General features: G+C 35.2%; 2 protein-coding genes across 2 annotated transcripts; one reads left to right on the top strand and one right to left on the bottom strand.

Moving 5' to 3' along the window:
- Window positions 1–3884: 3884 nt before the first annotated feature.
- LOC113707157 (vacuolar protein sorting-associated protein 24 homolog 1) lies at window positions 3885–8428 on the bottom strand. The gene is made up of 6 exons (XM_027229337.2): window positions 7989–8428; window positions 7796–7872; window positions 6053–6155; window positions 4913–5034; window positions 4274–4459; window positions 3885–4173 (listed from the first exon to the last, which is right to left on the bottom strand). The coding sequence occupies exons 1-6, from the start codon at window positions 8098–8100 to the stop codon at window positions 4114–4116; spliced, it is 660 nt and encodes a 219-aa protein (XP_027085138.1). The 5' UTR covers window positions 8101–8428; the 3' UTR covers window positions 3885–4113.
- An 11015-nt stretch (window positions 8429–19443) lies between these two features.
- Window positions 19444–21904, top strand: LOC113707151 (xyloglucan endotransglucosylase/hydrolase protein 31). Its single transcript, XM_027229324.2, has 4 exons — window positions 19444–19779; window positions 19912–20012; window positions 20102–20319; window positions 21059–21904. The coding sequence occupies exons 1-4, from the start codon at window positions 19476–19478 to the stop codon at window positions 21417–21419; spliced, it is 984 nt and encodes a 327-aa protein (XP_027085125.1). The 5' UTR covers window positions 19444–19475; the 3' UTR covers window positions 21420–21904.
- The last annotated feature ends 3053 nt before the right edge of the window (window positions 21905–24957 follow it).

The raw sequence follows: 24957 nt of genomic DNA, 5'->3' as shown, positions 1-24957 counted from the left end.
TAATAATTTTTGTGTACATTAAAATTTTATTGGGTGGTCGCTGTAAATTATAAACTTGAAAACAGATATTAATATAGGAAAAAACTTATGAAGGCCAGTAGCTCATGGCTCATGCATTGTCTAGTTTCAATTTTCTATGGTGAAAAGTTCATTCGAGTGAAATGAGGATTGTTATGGTTGCCCTCTAAGAAAAGCAACAGAGAATGTGCATCCCACCTTACGCCCCACAACCAAATTCTTCTAAATCTACACTACATTCCAAGAGTTGTTAAGCAGTTTACTCTATGGAGTACATAATCATCAATGCACTTTATGAATTAGATGCATAGGAACTGTTGATTACTGGATCTTGTAGTCTGAACCTGAGATGCTTCATTGAATCCAAACAATGCATCTACTGATCCATGCATGAATAAATTGGTTCACATATTCAAGAACTACATTCTTGGTCTTTAAAGGTCCAAGTAAATGTCTCCTTGAACTATCTTAAATGATGTTCTTTCATATGTTCATTTCTATTTGATGCTACACCACCCATATCAAGTGGTAATGTCTCAGCTGGCAAAGCGATGGAGAGCCATTTTCAACGCCAGCCATCCCATTTTCATGAAAACTTGAAAAAGATGAACAAAAGCTTAGTTCTTTCATATGCAGAAAAAAAAAAAAAAGGAGTTGTAATTAATATATTAATAATGGCTTTTATTTGGGAGAAGGTGTGGGTTACGTTAATCTGCATTAGCTCATATAGGAAACGGAAAAATGAAAAAGCCATTTTAGTAACCACTAATGAATTCTCAATGAAAATATAACATGATTAGTGGTCATGATCAAAATTAATAGGTTCGTTCAAAGAGCTTTTGCTCATAATGATGTACTATCTGATAACAGGTGGAGGCATAATGACATAGAAAGATGACACTACATATATAATAAAAAGATTTTTAAAAAATGGGGAGAAAAGAAATAATGGGTCCGAGATATTGGTTAATCAAGCGCAACAAAATGTGAGGAAGAATATTAATTGCATTCTGTCAAAGAATTTTGATAAGTAAAAAATCAAACCCTTATCATTCTAAACTCAAACCGTAACTAGAATATAATCAGACTACTAGAACATCTATGAACAAATTAGTTGAGATTCTAACCAACAAATGTCCAAGATGACTTAAAAAAATTGTATCCATTGCACCGGCGACTTTCAGAATTAAAAGGGCTTGTAAATCTTTATTAAATGCATCCACCATATGAACAAGAAATCAATGATGTTATGAATTCCAGTGATCATATTTCAATCTTGATCACAATGACCAAGAACTGCCCGTATTCAATTAGTTCGTTTGGCAACTTTCTATTTCGAGCTGTTCTTTTTAGAAAAAATTTGAGTGAGTTCGGCCATCACCTAGCATGTCCCCAGAACCATAAGTGACTTATAGAAGTTCTTACCAGTTGAGCTAACTTGTGTTAGCGAACTCTTATATCTATGCTATATGTAGTTCCTGAAAGTTTTCAACTGGAACATGGTGTATTGGCAATAATTTGACATGAGGCCATCTTTCAGTTTGAGCTCCCCTCAACTTTCTCATGTTGTCCTTTATCGTTTTCTCCAATTGCTTTATTCAACGTTAAGGTGCTCTTATGATATTTCTTGCGTGCTTGCTTTTTTTTTAAGCCTTCACGAAATCCCAATGAATGAATCTCCAGTTATCATGTTACTCTGATTATTCTTTTGGCTTACTCCTCTTAGATAAATATCACATTACTCATGCAATCCTAATGAGTGGTTGTCATGTTCTATCAAATTGATCTAGATAACTACCAAAAGTAGAAGGTTTTATGTTTATTAGGAAAAGTGTCGTACATGTAACAAAACACGCACATAAAAAGGCTAAAGATTGGCTTAAATTAGATTGGCTTCAAGTGTCATACCAAGAAAAAGAATAATTCTACACTTAAAAAACAAACACAAACTAAAAGATGATTTTAAAAATTACTTTATTTATGTCTATCATTTAGAAATATCGTGTTTTTCAGTCACTCTGTGTAGGTAGGGGTGGCAATTTTCGACACGACCTGAAAACACGACACGAACCTAACACGAAATTAATGGGTTTGGGTTGAGGTTTCGGGAATTCGGGTCAGAATCGGGTTGAACCCGATGAACCCGAAAAGAAAACAGGTCGATTTCGGGTCAACCCGTGGTGACCTGATATGACCCGTTTACGAATTAAAAATAATTTAATAAACATAAAAATAATTTTATCTAACTAAACTAAGTTATTCTTTTTTTCAAATTACTTAATCCTAAATGAATTTATTTAATTTGTGTGAAGTTGAAATTATTATATTTGGACAAATAATATATTATATTATTTTTTACTTTTATATTGTTTTAATTTATTTTATATTTTGTTTGGGATAAAACACTTTTACGGTGTTTAATTTATTTTAGATTTGGTTTGGAATTATTTATTTAAATTTTTATTACTTGATTATGTAATTAGTTTTGTGAGAAATTGATTTTATTAGAAATTACAGTGATAAATTAATAAATTAAAATTAAATTTCGGGTCGACCCGCCAACCCGTCAACCTGAAATTTTCGGGTTCGGGTCAGCACACCTGACCCGTCACGGGTTGGCGGGTCGGGTTCGGGTCAACCAATTTTCTGGCGGGTTGACCCGAACCCGACCCGCCAACCTGATTTGGACCCGAATTGCCACCCCTATGTGTAGGTGGACTCCTTAAAAAGAGTAATTTATGCTCACTCAGAAATTATTGTTATAGGCAATGCAATCTAATTGAAGACATGATATAATGGTCTATAAATTGCTAGTTTAAGCAAAGGTATTTTTGAAGCTTGACCCTTGTAGTGGCTTTCAAGACTACACTTTTGTGTCAGCGTGAACTCACAAACCCGATACATAAACGGACTAGCCCACCTTTACCTACTTGATTGCATTGGTCTCTTTTAAACTGCTACCGAGCTAAAAACTTTTTGCGTTTACCTAACTTGATTAGATTGGTGTCTTCCAAACAGCTACTGTGGCTAAAAATTCTTAAAAGGCAGTTAGAACTTGGAAACAGAAGTCAACAGAACAAATCTTGTAACCTTTAGGACCAAAATTCAGAAAGGTCTTTAACTACCATGTAATCCTGTCCAGTTGCCTGTTGAAAGTAGAAGCAGAAAAGCAATATAAACTGCCCTTTTAGTTAGTGGACATCAAAGAGGGCAAAGCTCTTCTTGCGTCACCGTTTATTTACTTGCGAAAAATTGCTTTGAAAGTATCAATTACAAGCATTATGTGCACTTGTCATCAAAAATAGAATGGTTGAGGCTATCCAGTATTGGTACAGGACTGAATTTTGTAGGTGACAAATTAAGCTGAAAGCAAGAATGCATAGCGAAAGAGTGAAGCATCTGCATTGGCCTGGCTACCCTTTTTAGCTTCAAAAGTGCTCAATCAAGAATAAGTTGTTGTTAATTGGTACTCCCCATCTGCAATGTTGCCACTTCACTGAAAAGGAAAACTGCCAATCCCTCCTCTTGATTTCCCTATCAATGTTATAATAATAGGAATAACTTAAAGTCTCTGGTAAATGACAAAATTAAGCGTCTCTTTTAATCTAAGATTTGTCGGTTCAAGCATTCCAATTCCTCGGTACATTTTGTTATTCCAAACATGTCGTGTATACTGCGCCTTCATTTGGCAGAAGGACAAGACTTATTCTGGTGCGTATTACAGAATTGAGGGGTAAGCCAACAAACTAACAAGACATTGGAGTACGACAATCCAATTTTACAGAATTTAAGGCTTTTGCCATTAGGAAGTGATGCCAGATTTTAGATCGTTATTCTCCCGTAAGGTCAAAGGGCACGGTGAGAACTCTCGGTAAAAACTTGCAACGTGCATTATCATATATACACAACAGCTAGGGTTATCCTTCTAACAAGAGCCCATTCTTGTACAACACGTAATGTTTTTCACAACTTCTGTCTTCCGATCTGCAATAGGAATATGGCTGCAGCATCTCAAACGTTGGCATGCATTAATCAATACAATACTTCTACATTCTCAGGGACACTGGGATGTGGGCAGACAATGTGAGGTTCAAGTTATGATCTAACTTTGGCGAGACGCGCCCTAATTTCTTCAAGCTCTTCCTCATCATCCTCCTGCAGCATGTCACCAGAAGAAATTCTCCTTTTAACTTATTTCAGAAGAGAAAGGAACAAGCATGGCAAAGAATTAGATCAAGTATGGGTCGTTTCGTACCTCTACATCTTCCTGGGCAGGCTGCTTCAACCTCTCCTTCCTGACTGCTTCGGGAAGCTGTGCAGCAGTCTCACCAGCAATAGCAGTTAAGACCTTATCAACTTCTTCTTCAGTCTCCTCTTCAATGTCTTCTGAATCCAGGGCATTGTCCACGGCATCATTCACAAGCTCTTCTATGACACCAGCCTGCAGTAACATATCTCGGAATAAGTATGATGAAATTAAAAAAAAATTTCTTTTTATTGTAGGAATAGATTACAAAGCCTAGACATGATTTTAGCCTACAATTGCTTTTTACCAATGCAATAGACTCAACTGCAAAGCGTTGACAAGCAAATTCAACTTTCAGCTGCTACTACGACGTTTTGCATTACAATCTACTAAATTTTATCACTTTAACACAAGAAATTTGGAGTCTTTGAAGATATTTATAAGCGCACTCCTATACTAAGGATAGATAAGCCTAGCACCATATATCTGAAAAGATCACCAAGCGTAAAAGATGACTGATGGTTCAATAAGAAAAATGAACACGACAAGCAAGTTACGTCTAGCATATCAAACCATCCACATGTCAACAGTCGGTGGACAAAAAATAAAATGATCAACCAGCTTCAAGGACACAAATCAATGCGTTACCTTGGTCATTTCTTTACTAAATTCTTGCATTGTTATAGCCACCTCAGGAGCCTTCATCAGATTATTGACAAGCTTCATGACCTCAGCACTCTTTGATAAATGTCCCACAGTGCGAGCAATGGCTGCAAAATCCATTGTGAATGAAAGCTCAAACTTGAGGTTTATAGGTGCAAAACAGAATCCAAAGTTAAAAGAAAAGGAAGCGGTCACACAGACACACATTTAGAAAAGTCAAAGCAGACTAAACAAAAAATGACTTCTGCTAATGCAAAGATCCACAAGTAGAAAGGAGTTCAAATACATTTAGATCGTCAGATAACAATTGATCATGAAGTAGGCTTGTGGAATCAAGGGGAGAAAAGAGAGGGGGGGGGGGAGGAGAGAGAGAGAGAGAGAGAGCATAACAAGCAACTATATATGGGTGCTTTAAAATATCTTTTAGGGGAAAGATTTCTAATTTGTAGGATGTTATAGTCAAATGAACATGCTTGGATAAGTATAAAAATTCATATTTTGAAACTGAATTTGGGAAACTACAAAAATCTCTGTGAAGTTTCTAAGATTTTGCACCATTCATGCAGTGGCTAACTCAAAGAGGTTTTTGTGTCTACATACCGTGCCAGGCCAGTAACTGTGTACTTATTTCCAAATAAAATTACAAACAATCCCCACTTCTCACCCATCTTATAAAACTCTTTCAAGAAAACCAATCCAAACAGACCCAAGATTCAGAAAAGAACGAAGATCCAATTTCGGAGTAATTGATTATTAAATGCTGACAGCATTTGAACTTAAGTGAACTCCATAAGCTGCTATTAAATCAAATGTCCTTTTCCTTCATGCAGTTTAAGCCAGCATCAGGATCTCTTACTCTAATGATACCATCATGATTTAGTGAACTTATTGCAAACAATATTGTAATTTAGCTGGCCTCTTTCCTCACCAAAAAAGGTAAGAGGGACGGGAGTACATAATCAGTCAATATCAATTGGTTGCAGCTGTTCGTCAAGTAAACATGAGACCCAGTTCCCAGGTGAAGAATGCAAAACCAACTCAATGCACACAGACGAATATTGGTTCACAATAAAACCTAAACATACAAGAGGAAAGAACAGTCATAAAATAGAAGCAGGATCATACCAACACTTTCTCCAAGATGCATTGATATTGAATTCATCTGTGCCTTATTCTCGTAAAGACGGTTCACTGTCTTTCTAGATCTCACAAGTTCTTTAGCAAGGGACTGAGATGAGTACAAAAAGAGAAAGAATGTATCAATAAAGGCTGCGAATTGTTCATTTACTACAGTACACAGCACGCAATGACAACAGTAATAACCTATGACAGAGAGCTCAAAATGTCATAATCAATGTGATATTGAGAATACAGAAGATGAACTGAAATATACAGCTACAAGCAACCTAAAGAAAAAAGTGTAAAATTCCACCACATCTCAAAGTCTACCTTCTTCTGTTTAAGTTCATGGGGCATTGCATCCTATTGAAGCTGCATTCATATCAATGACTTACAAAGGCAAGCATTGATCCATCCACTTAAATGTCAGACAATGAGGTACAAAACTAAAGGTTTTGGGTGAGGGAAAGGATATCAGTTTAGTAGAAAAACAAGCCAAAAACGTCTTTTTTCCCTTCAATAACTTCCTAAAGAGCTTGAAAGAGCATCTCCTTTTACTTTGCTCATAATCACTTGATACAGCTCCTAATCTGTTCCAGAGAATTGGTGCACAACAAGAACACTTTGCAGACAAACAATACAAAAATCATTTTGACACATTATTTCACGTCATCTCAGTTTCATGATGTGAAAGATTGTAAATGAATTGTAGCTAAGCATTGTGAATGATGGGTTTTTGGGCCTTACAAGTGAAATACATTTGATAGCTGCCACAAGAAACTTCATTTAGACACTCCTTCATTTGAAAAACATTTCTTGGAACATCCAAACCAGGATGAAGAAAAATGTCCAACAGCTCAAAATTCAGAAGTCCTAAGAAAGGGAAAAACATTCTCTACTCTCCTACACACCAATCAAGAAACCTCAAATTCTCACCAGGTGACACCTTAGATCACTACTCAGTTTTCAGTCAGATGACTAGGGATATTGTAATAACAATGAACCAAAATCCTTTGACTCCTAAAACCATGTAATAGAAAATCATCTTGCCATAATTTTTGTATCATTGCAAGCTGTAAACATCAAATTGTACTATTTCGCCTCAAATCCAAACAAAAATCTAATTTTTATCAACTATGACATCTGCACTTAAAATTTCTCTTTTAACACCTGGTTGTGTGGCACGACTTGGCCAAGCCATCAATCCATCGTTACCAAACATAAAGAATTAATCACTGAGAGCAGATGCACTGCATGAGAATTGCACCACCACTTCAGCAGGGGTTAACACAAAGCAGCACAAGTCCTAAGAGTATGAAGTGCAGTAAATAGCATTTACCTCTGCATAAGCAAAAATTTTCTTTCATCTAACAAAAGGGAATCAATCAATTAACAAGCTAAACTACACAAAAACTGGAGTATTTACACCTAGTCTCCATTGCACAAAATCCATTTCAAAATTCAGTCTCTGCTGCAAATTTGAGTCAACCAGTCCTGTAGGATCACTTTGTAAACACAATCAACAAACGGCAATAAAAAAAATTCACTAGATCATGCAAAATAGAAAAAAAAAAAAAAAAATCGATCTTTCACATGTAAAATTCAATGGTTCCCATAAATTCAGTAAATTATCAGAATACTCGACTAAAATTCAAAATGGTAAGAATATAGATAAAAATAAAACAATAAGCACAATTACTAAAAGCAATACCTTGGTGTACCAAAAAAAGAAAAAGAAAAAAGCAATACCTTGGCAGAACCCATGTCATTTCTCTTTGCTGCTTCTTTAATTGCTTTCTGCACATTCTTCTCTTCTCTCTGTATATCTAATCACAAAACAAAACGCCCCAATCAATCAACCAACAAATTTTTTTCCCACCAAAAAAGAAATGCAAAACCCAGATCAGTAATCACATCTTATGATCAGAGTCATCATATATACCTCGGATTTGGCGCTCGATATTGCGACACTCTTGACGGAGACGACGCTGCCAATCTCTCAATAACTGTTGCGGGTTAGGCTTCGGCTTTATCATATTCATCACTTTCTCCATCCTTTTCCTCTTTTTTTTCTGTAAAACCCTTAAACCAGATTATCTCTATTCCCCTGCAAAACGATCGGAACGGGATTTGTTGCTATATAATTGCGTGTTTTCTCTACCCCAGTAGAGGAGGATTCCGATTCTTTAACTCGGTGATGGGTTGACGATGTTGATGATTATGGTGGTAGTGGAATTTCTGAACTTTTGGCTTTTCTTTTTTTTCCGAATATTTTTTTAATCTATTTCTCCAAAAAATTGATCAATTTTTTCCCCTTTTTTTTGTTTTTCCGTACAAGCTTCAAAATTTATTAGCAATTAGGAATTTATGACTAACTAGTGTGACGGTCAGCGGGTTCGTGAGTGGTTTCGTTGGGTGACTTCGCTTTAAAATTTTGATTTGGTTCCTCGACGCTTTCACGCGCTGTCTCTTTGGAGTTTGACCAAGGTAAAAGCTTAAGTATTGCTTCCAAAAAAAAAAGGGTAAAAAACAAAAAAACCCCCTGCGGTAAGTTTAATATACAGAAAAATCCCCTATGGTTTCAAAATATACAACACGATACCTCATGCTTTGAACTAAATTGTAAAGGTGACGGAATCCGTTAAATTTAACGGAAATGACTTATTGGAACCTAAAAAAAAAAATTTATACTTAATTTTTATCAAATATACCTATTCTACCCCTTAACCCTCAATTCTCTCTATTTAGAGAATAAAACAAATGATCTTTTTGAGCTGTCTTTTGCTTAATTATATCAGGGTATTTTGGTCATTTTGTCCATTTCCGTTAACTTTAACGGATTTCGTCACCTTTACAATTTAGTTCAAAGCATGAGGGGTCGTGTTGTATATTTTGAAACTATGGGTAGCTTTTCTGTGTATTAGGTTTACCACAGGGGGCTTTTTTGTTTTTTACCCAAAAAAAAAAAAAAAAGAGCTTTGGTATTTGACGATTTCTAGAACACTATCAGTCATAGAGTGCATTTGAACAGGAGATTGTTTGGAATAATTTTTTTGAAAAAATATTATAGTACTTTCTTTTTAAATGATGTATGTAAAATAAAAAATATATTGATAATGTAAACAAGTCAATGTGTGTAAATAAAATGTAAATAATATGTTAAGATGAGGAAACATTTACCTAAAAATAACTGGACAAGTCCAAGATTGATGTCAAGTTTTTGTTTCACAATTTAGAGGCAATTAAAGTAGAAATTTAATTTTATTAAGGGGATAAGACTCGTTATCATAAATTGAGAAATTGTAAAATCATCCATGAGATGGGTAGAAATGTAGGTAAAAAACTTCATTCAATTTTGTATAGGAGAAGTTTGGATTCAACATTTAATACCATCAATCTCTTATTAATAAGTCGTATATTCTAAGGATGCGCCTGATAAACTGATATTTGAAATCTGAAATTTGAATTCATTAAAAAATATAAGTTGTTAAGTATTAAATCTAATATATTTGAATACATATAAGTAAATAATTTACCACTTTTTTTTGAAGTAAATTTTGTTTATAAAATTCAGTGTCACTTAATTAATTCAAATGTTATATTTTTTGTTATCAAACGCATCTAAATATGTTAAAATCTAAATTCATTAAGTTTAAATGCTGAATTTGGTTAAATTTAAGTCATGCAATATATGCAGGAATTTGCCCTAACCTTGAAATGGGGTAAAATTCCCTTTTCTAGAATTTCTAATTACCAAAAAAAGAAAATTGTAATACTCAAAAATGAAAAAGGTCGAGAGAACCTATTTTGCTTGGAATAAAGACAATCCATAGTTTGCACATTAATGTAAAGAGTCATTAAATAGAGAAGACGCCGGTTGGCCTGTCTAGTGGCCCACAGTATGGACTTTGATGAGGCCCAGTATGTCTTTTCCTTCAGTACACAATGGCCATTAACCCATTAGTATGTTTTTAGCTCAGGGATGTTGGGGAGGAACTTATACGAACTGTCATCAAAGTCCACGTGCTGAAGGGTTTTAAGATACTATGAAAAGCCCAAGGGCCAACAAGCCGTTGTCAATCCGAATGACCCATTGAGTAACTGGGAACCAACGGAGCAAAATGAGTTGTTTATTAGAGAGATCCCTTCATATTCCAAGAGTAATGTCTTTCCATTTTCCCAGTGAAATACGTGATGATTTTTATTCTCATACGTAGCTTGTCAATTGGGCTATGTGACCTGAGTTTTAGCATGTTCAAATGTAATTCGCATAAAATATCACTCTTTTGAACCAAAGTTCAAATAAGCTAGGCTTGCATGTTAGTACATAGCCTATACTCGCCTCATAAAAAATATCACGTTTTGAATTTATTTGATACGAATCCAAACTCATGTCATGTATTTTTTGTATTAACCAAATATAGTTGAATGAAGCAACCAATAACCGATAAATGTTCTATTACATCTAAATAAAGTTGCAACATCGACAAAATTTTGAACTTTAACTACAAATAAAAAAGGAAACAATTACCATGAATTTAGCTATATGAAATGCAATCATTTGATTGGATTTAGATCAACAAATCTTCTTAATTTCCATATAAAAATATTAACATACGAAATGATAGAACAAGGGATATTTGATGCTACCACACTGAGTAGAAGTGTAACAGAGAAAAAGGGAGATAACAAACTATATTTTAAAAATTCTAGTATTTTAGTACAACACACTAAAATATAAATAATCCATTTCACAATATCACGCATATGTATATATAAGCCCTAGTGTACATACGTTTGTGTCTATATGCGTGCGCGCGAGCGTATATATGTATATGCAAATTGAATTTTAAGTGGGTTGAGCTTAGCCCAAACTCAAGTCGCATTCAGATTGAGTAAAATATTTTGATCCAAATTCAACTCAACTCACTTGTGCAAGATTCAATCCAATAAATTTAACACCGAGCGGGCAGAGCTTGGCCAATCCAATTCTATTGACAGACCTAATTGTAAGACGTTTCCCACATTATTTCATCTTTGAAGACAATGTAAATTGTATAGGAAAATTTGCCAAATTGGTCCCTAACATTTGTCAAAAAAACTTTTTAAATCCTTAACATTTAAAATCAGCCAGAATTGTCCCTAACATTTAAATTATGATCCATTTTGGTCCTAATGCTCGTATTTGCTCATTTTTTCAACTGAAAATAGCACGCCTCTCTCACGTGAGTATATTTCCAAGGGCAAAATCGAAAAACACACTTTATTTTCGGTTAAATAAAGCCATCTTTCCTTCATATTTCTCCATTTGTGTTCTAATTGCCTCACTGAAAGAACGAAATTGAAGAAGAAAAACATAGCTGCAACTGGATGGCTGTGTAATGGAGGAAGAATAGTAAGAAAATGTAAAGAATAAGCTGACATATTGAAGAGTAAAATGGATCCGAACAACGAGCAATGTCTTTATGGAAAGGAGCCCATCATTGTGACTTATTAGAAACCTGCAAATCCAGGGAGAAGATTCTATGGTTGTCCAAATTATGGAGTAAGCTTGCTAAACATTTCAGGTCAGTTTGGGTTTGGGGTGTGGGGTTAAATTTTGGTCTTGATATGTGATGTTCTTTGTGCATTTTAGGTAACTCGTGCTTGTTGCTACTTCAAGTGGTATGACCAGCCAATGTGTAGTAGATCTGTGTCAATAATACCTGATCTACTAAGAACAATCAACCGGTTGGAAGTTGATCAAGAACAGAAAATCTGAAGAGAGAAATTGCTTTGGACTGGTTTGGTTGCCTCTTGGATGTGCACTTTGCTACTGTTAATGAGCTGGAATTGAACTAAAATTGGAAGATAGTTGTTGGTGGATCTAATATGTTAATAAATTGTTAATGAAGTATGTTTTTCGATTTTGCCCTTGAAAATATACTCACGTGAGAGAGACGTGCTATTTTCGTTCGAAAAAATGAGCAAATACGAGCATTATGACAAAAATGGTTTATAATTTAAATGTAACGGACAATTTTAGCTGATTTTAAATGTTGGGGACTAAAAAAGTTTTTTTTGGAAAATGTGAGGGACCAATTTGGCAAATTTTCCAATTGTATATTTACCCAAATTCTAACTATATTCTATTTTTAATATATTAATAGTTATAATTTTGTGGTTATGCTATATCATAAGAGTTAGAAGTAGGAAAGTTTGTAGAAATTGGGAGCCAAATTATCATAATTCCAAGATCACATTGTGCAACATTGCCCAAAAAAGGGGCACAGTTTATGTGCGTAAGTAAAGTATAATTTGTCCTATTGGGACAAATAACAACATAATGGGCACACAGGAGAATAAAATTAATAAGAAGACTTTTTGAAATAAATGTTGATAAGAGATTAAGAGTAAATTAAAAAAAGAAGCAATCGCTACTGTGAAACAGTGCTTCTGGTGCTGAAACTAGTCTCGCAAATTCCGCTAATTAATGAAGAGAATTGGTGGCTTTGACACGTGAATGACTTGTGCAGCCTAAATTGATTAACGTACAAGAATGAATCAAGATCTTATTGGTGGCTTAATCGTACAAGTCAGTACCTCAAATTCTCATTTAAGCTGACATAATCAGATTCTTCATTTTCATTAGTAGCATCATTAACTTACCAAAATGATGCCAATCGTTTATTTCGGACGTACATTTCCAAAATATAAGCCACTAATTCTGCTTTAAGCATCCCAAGAACCAGGCCAAAGGATAAAAAAAAAAAAGAAATTCATTTTCCAAACGACAGGTTAACAATCCACGATTTGAGGATCAATATTGAATTCAAATACCAGAAATCAACAACTTAAGATTCATGTTTTCTCGTAATATGGGATGTCTCTGTTTGGATTAATATACGAAAAAAAAAAAAATCACTAACGAACCCATGCTTTGTCCTTCATTTCTTGAAGCCGCAGCAAATTTTGTTTGAACCCACATTTCTGATCTCTGTCAACACAAAAACACACATCGGAGATAAGTGTTTGAGTGTTCCTTTTATTGTTGTCGGGACTGCTGATTGTTTTGGTTTTCTTAATGGAGCCCAAGGCCAGATTATGATGAACAAAAATCTAATTCGGCATTTGTCTCGTACGACCCTGCGTCTGATATCAGCATAACTATTTCCGAAGAGACAAATTTATCAGTTGATCGTTGCTGATCTAGGCCCCGGATCTTTTTTGTCTGTTGAAATCTTTCTTGACGTAAAAAGTATATTTATAGCAACCATGGAAGAAGCTGACACCCCTGTGTTGACAAAAAAAAAAAAAAAAAGGAAGAAGCTGACACCAAATTATTAAACTTGCCGAACCAGTTCATCTAAGTGCGTTCATATGTATACCGCATAGAGTCAATTAACTTGCATATTTCTTTCGTAGAAGCTACAAATTAAGGTAGGGGTGATAAGCTCAAAATTGCTCACATTCAGTACAGTCATGCAGCGATGGATGTCACGTCGCACAGATGAAGATTGAAAATTATGAAGAAAGATGTGTATGGTGAACTTGGGATCATTTACAGAATTTAATTTTCACATATTCAAATCAATTTGCAACCAGAATATATATATATATATATATATCTATAGCTTGTAGAGGTGTTCAAAATGATTCAGAAATTCGAAAGTTTGCATAATCTGATCTACTTTGATTCGCGTTTTGCAGATATCTGATCCACTCGATCATACGCATATTAGAAGGTGATCAGATAGACATCTGTGATCCGTGCATACACGATCCTATCCATTTAAACTCTTTATCTTTCAACTTATTCAATCAGTTTTGATATTAAAACTATATATTAATGTACACTAAAATTTCACCTCCTTTTTCTCATTTCTTATGTCTAAATTCAATCATCGATGACAACTTATATATGTGGTCTTCAGTGTTTGAACATACTGTCACAAAATTCGTGAACAAAATATTTACTTTTACTTATTTTGCTAAATTAATGAACAAAACTCATTTACCCCCCCCCCCCCCCCCCCCCCCCCACAAAAAAAAGAATGATAAAAATTGCGCGTATTATGACAAAATTTCTTAATTCATTTAGACTAATATCGTCTACATAACTAACTTACACATGAATTTTTGTAACATTCCTATACGTTTACAATCCCTTTACTAGCTTGTCGATTATTTAGATTGGTCACTGCAGGCAAAATAACAGAGAATTATTCAACCATTTGATTTGTGAACCTCCTTGGATTACGTGGTTTAGGCTAAACTACATAGTTTAATTGGTTCTTCTTTTTTCAATTTTTTTTTTATGTTGAGGCAAATGGAGTCGGCAATGTATAGTTTCCCCCAACTTTTATTGAGATTGGGTGGTTTGACTCATAATTATTTCTATCCCCAGGCCTTTACTTCAATTTTTTTTTTCCTCCAAAACGTCTTCATCCTTGATTAAAAGTTTTTTTTTTTTTGTTTTTTTTTTGTTTAGGGTAGACCATTATCTACATTCATTATTGAGCAATAAGTGACAAAGAACAATCATGTGCAGAACAAGCCCTGAGGAGGCATAGGTTACAACGTTGGTACTTGGAAGGGGGCGATAGCCTTAAATGATTTCACGATTTTCATATCTTCAGATTTGAGCCAACGTTGGTACCAGCAATCAACCTAGGATGCTAAATAACTGTAACTTCACAATCCCTATCGTCGTTTTCCCATTTCGGGGCTCTAACTGTGCATTTTGCGCAAGTACTGGTTGGGTTGTCATCATTTGATTTGATCTGATTAATCAAATTTGAAGAGGAGTCGATGTTCATCCCTTGGACTAATTAATCAATTCCAAGCTGTAATTGCCACTATTATTTCTCCTTTCTTTCATGTTAGCAATAAGTACGACACGTTAAATTTTACTACCACTTCCGAAAGTGTGTTTTTTTAATAAATCATTTTAAATATAACAGTTACCCATGTTTGGATTGTGATTCTTTGAAAAAAAAAATTTTATGTTTATAATGAACACATTTTTTTCAATCACATTTTTACTTGACATACATCAAATTGTTATAGTATATTTTTTTTATAAAAACTTTTAAAAATAGCAATCCAAACGGCTATGTTTTTCAAACTAATTATGCTCGCGTACTTGTGCTTTAGTAGCTTGAAGTCATCACTCCAAAACCATTAGGAACTCTTCTTTGGTGTGCAGTTTCAAATTAAGAGGAGATCATGAGCCTTTACCAGCTGCAAGGATAAGAAAATGATGAGTTTTGAACCCTAAACTTTAGGAAAACAGATTGGCATCCTACCCAAAAAAAAAAAAAACACTTCTGGCCCAATCCAGATTAGATTGGTTCACATGTTGCTTCGATGATGTTAGCTTTGATGGCGCTAGTAAAGCAATATCTTTATCTTAGAACTAATCTAGTTCCAAGCAGAGAAATGGGGAAAAAAAAAAAAAAAGAAATAGTTTACCTGAAACCATCTACTTTAATCACCCAAAGAATTAAAAAAGAAAAAAACAACCAAACCCAAAAGTTAAATCCATCAAAGAAGAAAACATTTAGAACGGTGTTAGCAAAGTCGGCAAGCATGCTATGTCCACCCTATAAAATCATTTTTTCTCTTCTGCATTTAACTACTTTCAAAACACTGCAATTGCTTCCACAGGCTACTCCATCATCTGTGCTTCGCTCTAGAAATTAAGAATAAAAAAATACTTAAAAAATATATGGAATATTTTAGATTGAGTAAACAGTCAAAAAAATTCTTTCAAAATTGGACAAACACAGAGAAATAAAGCTAGAAAAGCTTTTCTTATTAACGGCTCTGCTCATACAAAGTTGAGGAGGAAAACTTTAGAATTAATCTTTCCTACACTGACAGTGTATACACTGTTAGCATTGCATGAATGATAACTATGCAAAATTTGAATTTGAAACTCAACTTTTGCACACATGTCATAAATCCAACCATGACAGTGTATACACTGTTAATGTATATAAGATTTACTCAAAACTTTATCCACAATTGAGCATTCAATTCTAAATAATTCGATCCATTTCTTTTGAAGAATAAATGGAAAAACTTATCGAATCATCTGATAACTTAATTCATCCTAATATTGAGTGCAAATCAAGATCACTATTACTAACAGGAAAAATGCATCTTAAGGCTTCTCAAAGTGTCGGCAGAAAGGACCCATGCACTCATAGTCAAGTAGGGCATGGCCGGCCAACAGTTGAACAAACCATTTTGTCTAAACTCCAAAATTCTGTCGCAGTCTATAAAATACGCTTGAGAAAAGATAGCAAATTAATTATATGATTTTGATGAAAGTTATAGCCCACCCAATCTAGTCCAATGATTTACATTAAAGTATTTTGCTGTGAAATATACGCAAAATCCGTACAGGAAATACATTCAAGTTGTAGCTTCGAAGTCTTTTAGACTTTATAGGTGGCGGGTTCAATCACCAATCATACCACTCGTGATTATATTACCTCCATCTTTCCCACCCAAAAAAAAAAAAAGAGAAAAGAAAAAATTGAGAGCAAAAAGCTTGATGACGTTGCATGCTTAATTATAGATGTCTTAAAATCATGCAAAAGTTGATGGAAGAAAAGCTACTGTTAAGTGTCATTTCATTTGATAAGGTCCCAAAAAAATCTTAGTTCTAACTAATTAGGAAACAGGATGGACATCTTGAACAGAAACCTAAACAAAATCGATCTGCTCAAACGTTGCCCGTGAGTTATTGAGATTTCCAGGAAAGTAGCTTTTGTGCCGTGAACTGCTGGATCAATTTATTGCTTCTACATAACTTCTAAGCTTAAAAAACCCCTTCAACAAAAATGGCCATAATGACCCAAATTTTCAGCTTCCATGTCTGCAAATTTTTCCTTGTGGGACTGGATAATGAAGATGGTTATTTGACTAGTACGATATGCTTTCACACTTAGAAGTTGCAAATCGATCTTAGCGCATTCTTTTCTCTTTTTTTCGTAAATAATTTCATGTACCATTTGGAAGTGAATTTGTGCATAATTCATTCCCAGTGAGATTAGAATTTACGGGCTGCCAATGGACAACAATAAAATGGTAGACCGTTTTTGCACAAATTCTACTGAATCAGTACTACAGGAAGACCTTATTTGAGGTTAAAAAAAAAAATATCTTCTCATATGTCCCTATTTGTGTATTAAAATAGCAGTGGCATTAAAAGCAATGTAGGGAAAATGCATATATTAAATGTATATGGCAAGGCAATGCTAGGAAAACAACAGCTCTGCCCACTCAAAATTCTATCTCTGACTCCAAAAAACCCAACGAAATTGCTGAATACCTTACATAGCTAACATGGCTTCCAGATGGTGTCTCAGGAATAGGCAGAAGTCATTCATCCATTCTAGTCTACAAGTCTTCAATATCAAGAATGGAAATTAATGTCCTTGTTTTTAGATAGGTGGTGATAAGGAAGTTCAGACTTCAGACTCCTTTATGTTGGGACATACACAAGAGATAGGCTAGATGGTGTGTTGGGACATTATTGTGTTTCATCTAAAGAGGAAAAAGAATCAGAAAAAATGTTCTATCTTGTCAACAATTGAAATTTAGGAATTAGCATGTCCACTTCTCATGTGCTTGATAAAAAAAATGTGTAGACTATTGCATTTGGATAGGTTCGAATGAAAGTTGTAGAGTTCGAGTAGTATTCCCTCGCTCATGTCAAAAGAATATGAAAACCCGTGAACTTTGAATGGTAACAAAATTCAATTTAATCCTTGGATTGGATGGTAGTTTTCTATGTTTGTATCCTCGCTTTACAAGAAGAAATCTAAGGGTTTCTTTCTTTCTTGGATCTTTCATCTTTAATGCAGAATCTGAAAGCCAACTCCTTGTAATTTCGAATTTGTGGGGACAGAATTCTTTCGTTAAATTGATGTATACCCCATTGACAAAATCTTCGTATAGATTTGAAATCTTCGTATGTACCGTAGTCATCAAGAAAAAGTGAAGAATTACAAAAATCTTGAACGCAGAAAATCTACACCCCATGTTTCAAATGTCTGCGAGCCCTTTATTTGTCACGGGGGCAGAAAAACGGCAGCTATATCGAAACGTGTAAGTTTGTGTTTATATTTCAGAAGAAGGAAGTTCAGACCACGCCTTGCTGTTTGTTCTTTATTATTGTTTCATGAGATGGGCAATAATTAATCAATCTGGAAAACAGATATATTATTGTAAAGTGGTTCTTTTAAGTAGTGTATATCTTTACACCAATAAGACAGCAGAAGATAATCCTCCGAGGTAATTTGAGTTTTGTTGATATACAATAATGCTCCAGCCAGAGACAGTACTGTGACCGGCGAATTAGATTTTATAGGGAATCCCATCACAAGTAGATAAAAGAGGTTAATTAAAGAGTGTAATTTGTTCCATTTGCCTCAAGATTCTAATTTTAGTAACTTCCAAATAAATTAGGACAAGTGGTCACTTTCTGAAATTCTTAAAATAAAAGTTCAATAGTAACGTTATACTAACTTTCAAATTTTCAAGATGGTGCCAATTTGCAACCTAATTTTATTATATTATGGAATAATTTGCAACCCAAAATAATTAGCTCTGAAGATTTTTTTTTTTTTTTGGGAAGAAAATAAAGGTGTGAATGATGAATTACTCATCCAATATGATCAAGAAAAGCAGAGTGGTGGAATTGTAGCTAGGCTTTGCTCAGGAGTTTATGAATCGACTTATAGTTTGCAAATTAATATATAGCAAACTAGCAAGATTTTTAAGTCTAGAAGCATAAAATCAAGATTTCTGAATTTTTTTTTTTTTTTTTGGTTAAAGGCAAGAGCTTCCATTCCACTGGCATGACCCATACATACAACTATAACAGAGTTGGTGGCTCACACCAAGTTAACTTCTCATGAAGCATCTTGCAGAATAACGTTCTCAGGATTAACAAAACTAATGGACTTGATTAAAATGTATCTTAAGAGGCACTTTTGTTGCATAAACTTACTCAGTTCCTCTAATTAGGTCCTTCTAAATATTCTAACCAAGTTAAAATTAGTTAGATGACAAAATTTCTGATTTTTATCATGGATCTGCTCCACAACTAGAAGCCACGCACGCGTTGAGCAATAAACTACTACTAGGCAACTAAAAAGAGATCATCTAAACCGAATTGAAGTTCCACTTCCATCCACACAAGTTTTCTCGTAAACAAAAGGAAAGAAAAATGGAAACGAATAAGATACGGCTTGATAGTTTCTTCTCCAGCTTGATATTTAACAATATTGAAAATTTTGCGACTTTTGTCTCTTTGTGCGACCTCCTTAGTTATTACTTCATTTCTATGGCAGAAGTGTAGGACCCCGATGCTTTCTCCTTATTTATAGCTCCTTCAATCCCTTGCAATTCCATTCCATTCGAGGACAAGCACATGAGTTCTCCACTACACTTTATTCATACATCTGGTGCATTATTAACAGGGCACATTAGCTCCAATTTTTCGTACGCATTTTTGTGCGCTCTTTCAAGAGTTATGGCCCTGATTCTTCTCTCGTTTTTCATAGTTTTCCTGCTCCCTCCAACCAACGCTCAGGGCGATCCACCTTCCCCGGGCTACTACCCTAGTTCAAGAGTTGCTTCACTAGGGTTTAACCAGGGCTTTAGGACCCTTTGGGGTCCTCAGAATCAAAGGATCGAGCAAGGCTCTTTAACAGTCTGGCTTGATAGAAGCTCAGGTATGATAATTAGGTCCTACACAACTTAGATCATCATGTCTCACTTGCACTTTCCTAGCTAGCTGCACCTTTTTTGGCCTCTCTCACAATGGTAATATCATTGCATTTTCTTTTTTCACAAATTGCATGCAGGCAGCGGATTCAAATCCCTCAACCGATATCGATCTGGTTATTTTGGTGCTGCCGTCAAGCTCCAACCTGGTTATACAGCTGGAGTCATTACATCTTTCTACGTGAGAATTTAACTAAATTTATACTCCTACGTACCAAGTGCTTAACTAACCTAATTAGTATATTAAGCAAAAATTGTGCATAATGACAGCTTTCAAACAACGAGGACTATCCCGGGTACCATGATGAGATTGACATCGAGTTTCTCGGGACAACTACTGATAAGCCATATACATTGCAAACAAACGTCTACATGAGAGGAAGTGGAGATGGAAACATTGTAGGCAGGGAGATGAAGTTTCACCTTTGGTTCGACCCCACGAAAGATTTCCACAACTATGCTATACTCTGGAGCCCTAACGAAATCATGTCAGCCGCAGTATACTTTATAACACATACATAATACCAATTGAGTTTCTCATCATTATAACACTCCCAATTATTTTTCCTCTATTTCCTACTTTGTCAAATTACTTTATACGTACTTGATATCACTGTTCACTCATGCATGTAGGGCTAGGGACCTAATTAATTTTTCGATGGAATAATAGCATGGCAAGATATGTCCATATCGAACATTTACTTCAGCTTAGAAATAAAAGTCTCGGAGGGGTAACTTTTATATATATATATTCCAAGTCCAACGTCAGGTCAGTCCTACTTCGATATTTTTATGTCCTATAATCAGTTTTGTCCGTCTCTAGAAAGCACAAAACTTCTTCATGCTGCTGAGCAAGAGTAAATATACTTGAATTGACAGGTTTGGTGAAAAACAAAAGAAAGAAGTTGCTTATATTACTCTAATTTGGTGAAAGAAAAAGGCAGTAGTAAGTGTGACCTACAATTCTTGTTAGTTGTGTATTTACTAATCTTGAAAAAAAAATTCTTTAGTCGATTCATGCATCAAGTAAAGAATGGCATTTAGTTGTGACCTGACACGGATTGAAAATGACCAGTGAAAATCACAAGCAATTTACACGCAGCTACATTTTCTGAATCCTCATGTGCTTCATCGCCATCATATATAGCAATCATTCATGTTCATTTTTTTTAAACAATTTTTTTCTTGTTTACGTGTGTGACAATTTTCTTATGATGTGATTCTCAGATTTTTTGTCGACGACGTGCCAATTAGAAGATACCCAAGAAAAAGTGATGCCACATTTCCTCTAAGACCTATGTGGGTGTACGGTTCGATTTGGGATGCATCATCATGGGCCACCGAGGAAGGAAAATACAAAGCTGATTATCAGTACCAGCCCTTTGTTGGGAGGTACAACAATTTCAAATTAGGTGGTTGCACCACCAATGGCGCTGCCACTTGCCGCTCTATATCTGCTTCTCCGGCGGGTCCTAGTGGGCTGAGCAGCAAGCAATATGCAGCCATGGCATGGGTCCAGAGGAACTACAAGGTTTATGATTATTGCGCGGATCCTAGTAGAGACCACACCCATACACCTGAGTGCTAGGTCTTATTGGGGGGAAAATTTTTAAATTAATAAAAGAATATATCAAGGTCGAGCCTCAGGATTTAGAAGGTCCAAATCCCCGTTTTCTTAAATTTCACTCTTTCCTTATTTAAAAATTTCAAAAAAAAAAATATGAAGTTGTTTTAATTGTCTGGAGTGTTTTGAGATGGGTCCACTTGCCAAGAATAGATGCAAGAGTAGTTGAAGCGTCCAAGCCTCCAAGATTGGGAAGCGGAATCCATTTTGTTTTGTTTGTGGCAATAAATATTTAATGTAATGATCATGTTATTGTATTTGTAATATAGCTGCAGTAGTTGATAGAGAACGTAAGAAGTAATGACACCAAAAAAAAAAAAAAAAAAAGATCAAAGATGTATGTGGTGAATTGGGAGCGTCTTCATGAGGTTTAACTGTAGATCAGCTCAAATGTATGATTATCTTTTCTTGGTTATAATAAAGAAAATTTGCGCATTCATTTGTGGAAATCACATTCCTCCAATTTCCAAATCCTTTAGAAAAGAAAAAGTACAAAGATTCCAATTATGTTACCATACTCTGTATAAGTCATTAGCTGAAGCAGCCACTTGACAGGCCAAGTTCCATGACCAAAGTCCAATTTTCCTTTGCACCATCGAGCAACAGTAGCCTTAACAGAGGTAAGAACAGCAGCTACAATATTGACTGCAGACGCAGGGATATGATGACACATAGACTGATTCTTGGTTCCTCCAAATATTGATAAATTACAGCAGAGAAGACAAGTCTTTTAACCTATTGAATCTGGAAATGAGTTTGTCTTCCAGTGAGTACAAATCCATTGCAGCTCACTGTGCCATGTTAGTGGAGCTATAGGTATCACGCAGAGTTAGTAGAAGTTTTTGCCACACCTTGCTAGAAGCGGAACAGTTTAAAAAAAAAAGAAAAAGAATGCTTCATAGTTCCAGCAGTGTTTTGACAGGGTTCACAAAGCTCAGAATCTATCTTCATCCCCCAGGCCCCAAGCCTTTAATCTATCTTTAGTTGTCAACCTTCCCTTGCATTAAAAAAAAAAATTAAAAGACAACACAAATTGGTTTAATTGGTAATGACGGATCACTTTATTACAAAATGTCGGATGTTCGAATCCCGTGACTATGTTGTTGGGCTACTGTAAGAACCCTTATAAGCAACTTATGATTCCAAAAGCATACTCTGACTCTTGATCATGACCGGAGTTGAACCCATTCAAACTTTTAATTTACCCAAAAAAAAAATTTAAAAACCTTGCATAATAGCCAAAACGATAAAGGGTAGCATGGCACAGATTTTTGACCCCAAATTAGGTGATGCAGGTTAACTCAATTACCAGGCTGCCTGAATAGAGTCATAGCAGACTTAACATAAAAGTGAATTTTCCAGAAGCAGGGGCAGTCCAATACACTTCATCCCTATCACCAGGACTGGGGGCAAAATACTCAACTTCTATCATGTCTGCCTAACAGAACTCTTGTTTATTTTGTAGGCGGCATCTTGGAAACAAAGAGTGTAGAAAATCGTCTCTCAGAAGTCAGAATTTTCAATGTCTTCAAATTGCTTTATTCCAAATCTATACAATTGGATACGAGATAGCATAGTAGGTTTGTGTCCCCTTGACTTTTAAACTGAAACTTGGTAATCAAAATATACGGTGGGGCATACGATTAATGAATAACGAATATTCAAAGAACAAAGACATTTACACGGTCGGAAGATCAGAACATCTTGGAGAGTGTTAAGTTGGATTTATACCATTTTTCGAGTAAAAGATGTTTCATAATCTCAGGCATTCCCATGAAAATAAATGTCAGCAATGTTGCTTTCCTAATATTACCAATTAGTACATCACTGCTAAATTCCATTACTGAGAACCAGTAATACAGTTAGTATTCTTGGTTGAATTATTGAGACGACAACAAAGATAATTCAATCAAGAATACGACCACAATTCTAAGAAATACGCTAAACAGTAGTTCGATTTTTCCTCATCCCTACGTTTGATGTCTGACTAGTATTTAATGCCATACGACTTTTTCATCCTAGTTGTATCGTACAAGCATGTTTTTATTTTCTAAGGTTGGTATCTATCAGAATTATGGACCATGGTTATGATGCAATGTAGAAGGAAATTACATGCACAAGCAGCAGGAACAGAATTATGGACCACGGTTTGTAATTTTTTTTCTCTTTTGTGGCGTTTTCAATGAGCAGAAATTTTGTATCTGCTAAATATTTTATGCTTCTTGGCTCCTATTGGAATAATGGGAGTGTCGGTACAATTTGATACGACTTGTTCAGTAGAAAACTAGAACCTGGATCATATTTTCTTTCTTCTCGTGTGCGTTGTTCATGTGGGATTCAGAGACAAAAATAAAGCCAAAGGCTTTCAAGATTTCTGATGATTTGCAAGTTAAATCTCAATGGATCCATCGGTTCTCGAAATTTTATCATCCAAGTATAATGTTCATCATATCTTTGCGATTATTCATTATGATCCCTACTTCTTCCCTTAACACGAATAATTGTAGCATCCATGTGTTTTTTTTTTTCCGTTGCTGGTTCCTTCAGACCAATTCCATACAAGACGCCTTAGAGTAATTAACTAGGAAAAAGGTAAAAACCTTTGGAAAAAAAAAAGGAACAAAAAACTTTCATTTGCAATCCTTCCAACATATTTCATGGGAAAAAAATTTTTGGGCTTGGCTTCTTGGTGACAATGCTGGACACAGGAAAATTCCTACTAAAGATAGCCGGAGCTTTGGGCCCGAAGTAGCCACACCGCTTCCTGGTGACTATACTGACGAGAGGAGATGTGGGTCGGAAGTAACCACGAACTTATTGGGCTATTCACACGTAAAAGCCACAAGTTGGTAGGTGTCACCAAGATTTAGAAAAAATTCATCAATTGCCTTTAATTGAAGATGGTTTTAAAATATTAGATATTGATGGTTTTTTTTTTTTTCCACTTAGGGTGTCTCATCCTTTATTTGGCCAGACTAATCCCTAAAGCTAGCAAAGCCTCATCCAATGATGCTAGCGAGTTACCTCACGGGAGTCGAATCCAAAACCTTGCAGTAAAGACTGACGACTAGTCCAGGCCGAACTACCCGTGGGGGCAAATATTGATAGTTAACAATATCAGAAAATCCCTTAATCCATCTTCCTTTGGACGACTGTGATTTTTACCTCTCTCTCTCTCTTTCTTTTCCCCTCCAGTTGGAGGATGTTCAGAAATTGTCAAGGTGCTTTATTGAACATGCTGATGCTTAATTCAACATGCTTATATATATATTAAATCTAGATGCAGGCTTGCAGCATTATGTGTAAGTGTCGAATTTTGAACTTACGAGCAGTTGTATAATAGTATCATACTTTTTTATGTTTGAGATGTTAAAAAAAATAGATTTGGAAGAATTATTGGTTAAGAGCGGTAATTTCCTATTTTTCTTCTGTGCAGTTTCTGGACCTGTACCTTAAGTGGATTGCCATTAAAAAAAAGGCGGATTTGGTTCAAACTGAAAAC

The sequence above is a fragment of the Coffea arabica genome, chromosome 1e (genome assembly GCF_036785885.1).
Source record: "Coffea arabica cultivar ET-39 chromosome 1e, Coffea Arabica ET-39 HiFi, whole genome shotgun sequence".
NCBI classification, from domain to species: Eukaryota; Viridiplantae; Streptophyta; class Magnoliopsida; order Gentianales; family Rubiaceae; genus Coffea; species Coffea arabica.
This window is presented reverse-complemented; position numbering and strand designations above follow the sequence as displayed.

What these genes read in the sequence shown, in the direction of transcription:
- LOC113707157 (XM_027229337.2), bottom strand. Translation starts at nt 8,100, where the DNA reads ATGGAGAAAGTGATGAATATGATAAAGCCGAAGCCTAACCCGCAACAG. An exon ending in GCATCTTGGAGAAAGTGTTG is followed by an intron (nt 5,035 to 6,052) that starts GTATGATCCTGC and finishes TGGATTTTGCAG; the next exon opens with CCATTGCTCGCACTGTGGGA. An exon ending in CTGCCCAGGAAGATGTAGAG is followed by an intron (nt 4,174 to 4,273) that starts GTACGAAACGAC and finishes GACATGCTGCAG; the next exon opens with GAGGATGATGAGGAAGAGCT.
- LOC113707151 (XM_027229324.2), top strand. Translation starts at nt 19,476, where the DNA reads ATGAGTTCTCCACTACACTTTATTCATACATCTGGTGCATTATTAACA. An exon ending in CTGGCTTGATAGAAGCTCAG is followed by an intron (nt 19,780 to 19,911) that starts GTATGATAATTA and finishes AATTGCATGCAG; the next exon opens with GCAGCGGATTCAAATCCCTC. An exon ending in GAGTCATTACATCTTTCTAC is followed by an intron (nt 20,013 to 20,101) that starts GTGAGAATTTAA and finishes GCATAATGACAG; the next exon opens with CTTTCAAACAACGAGGACTA.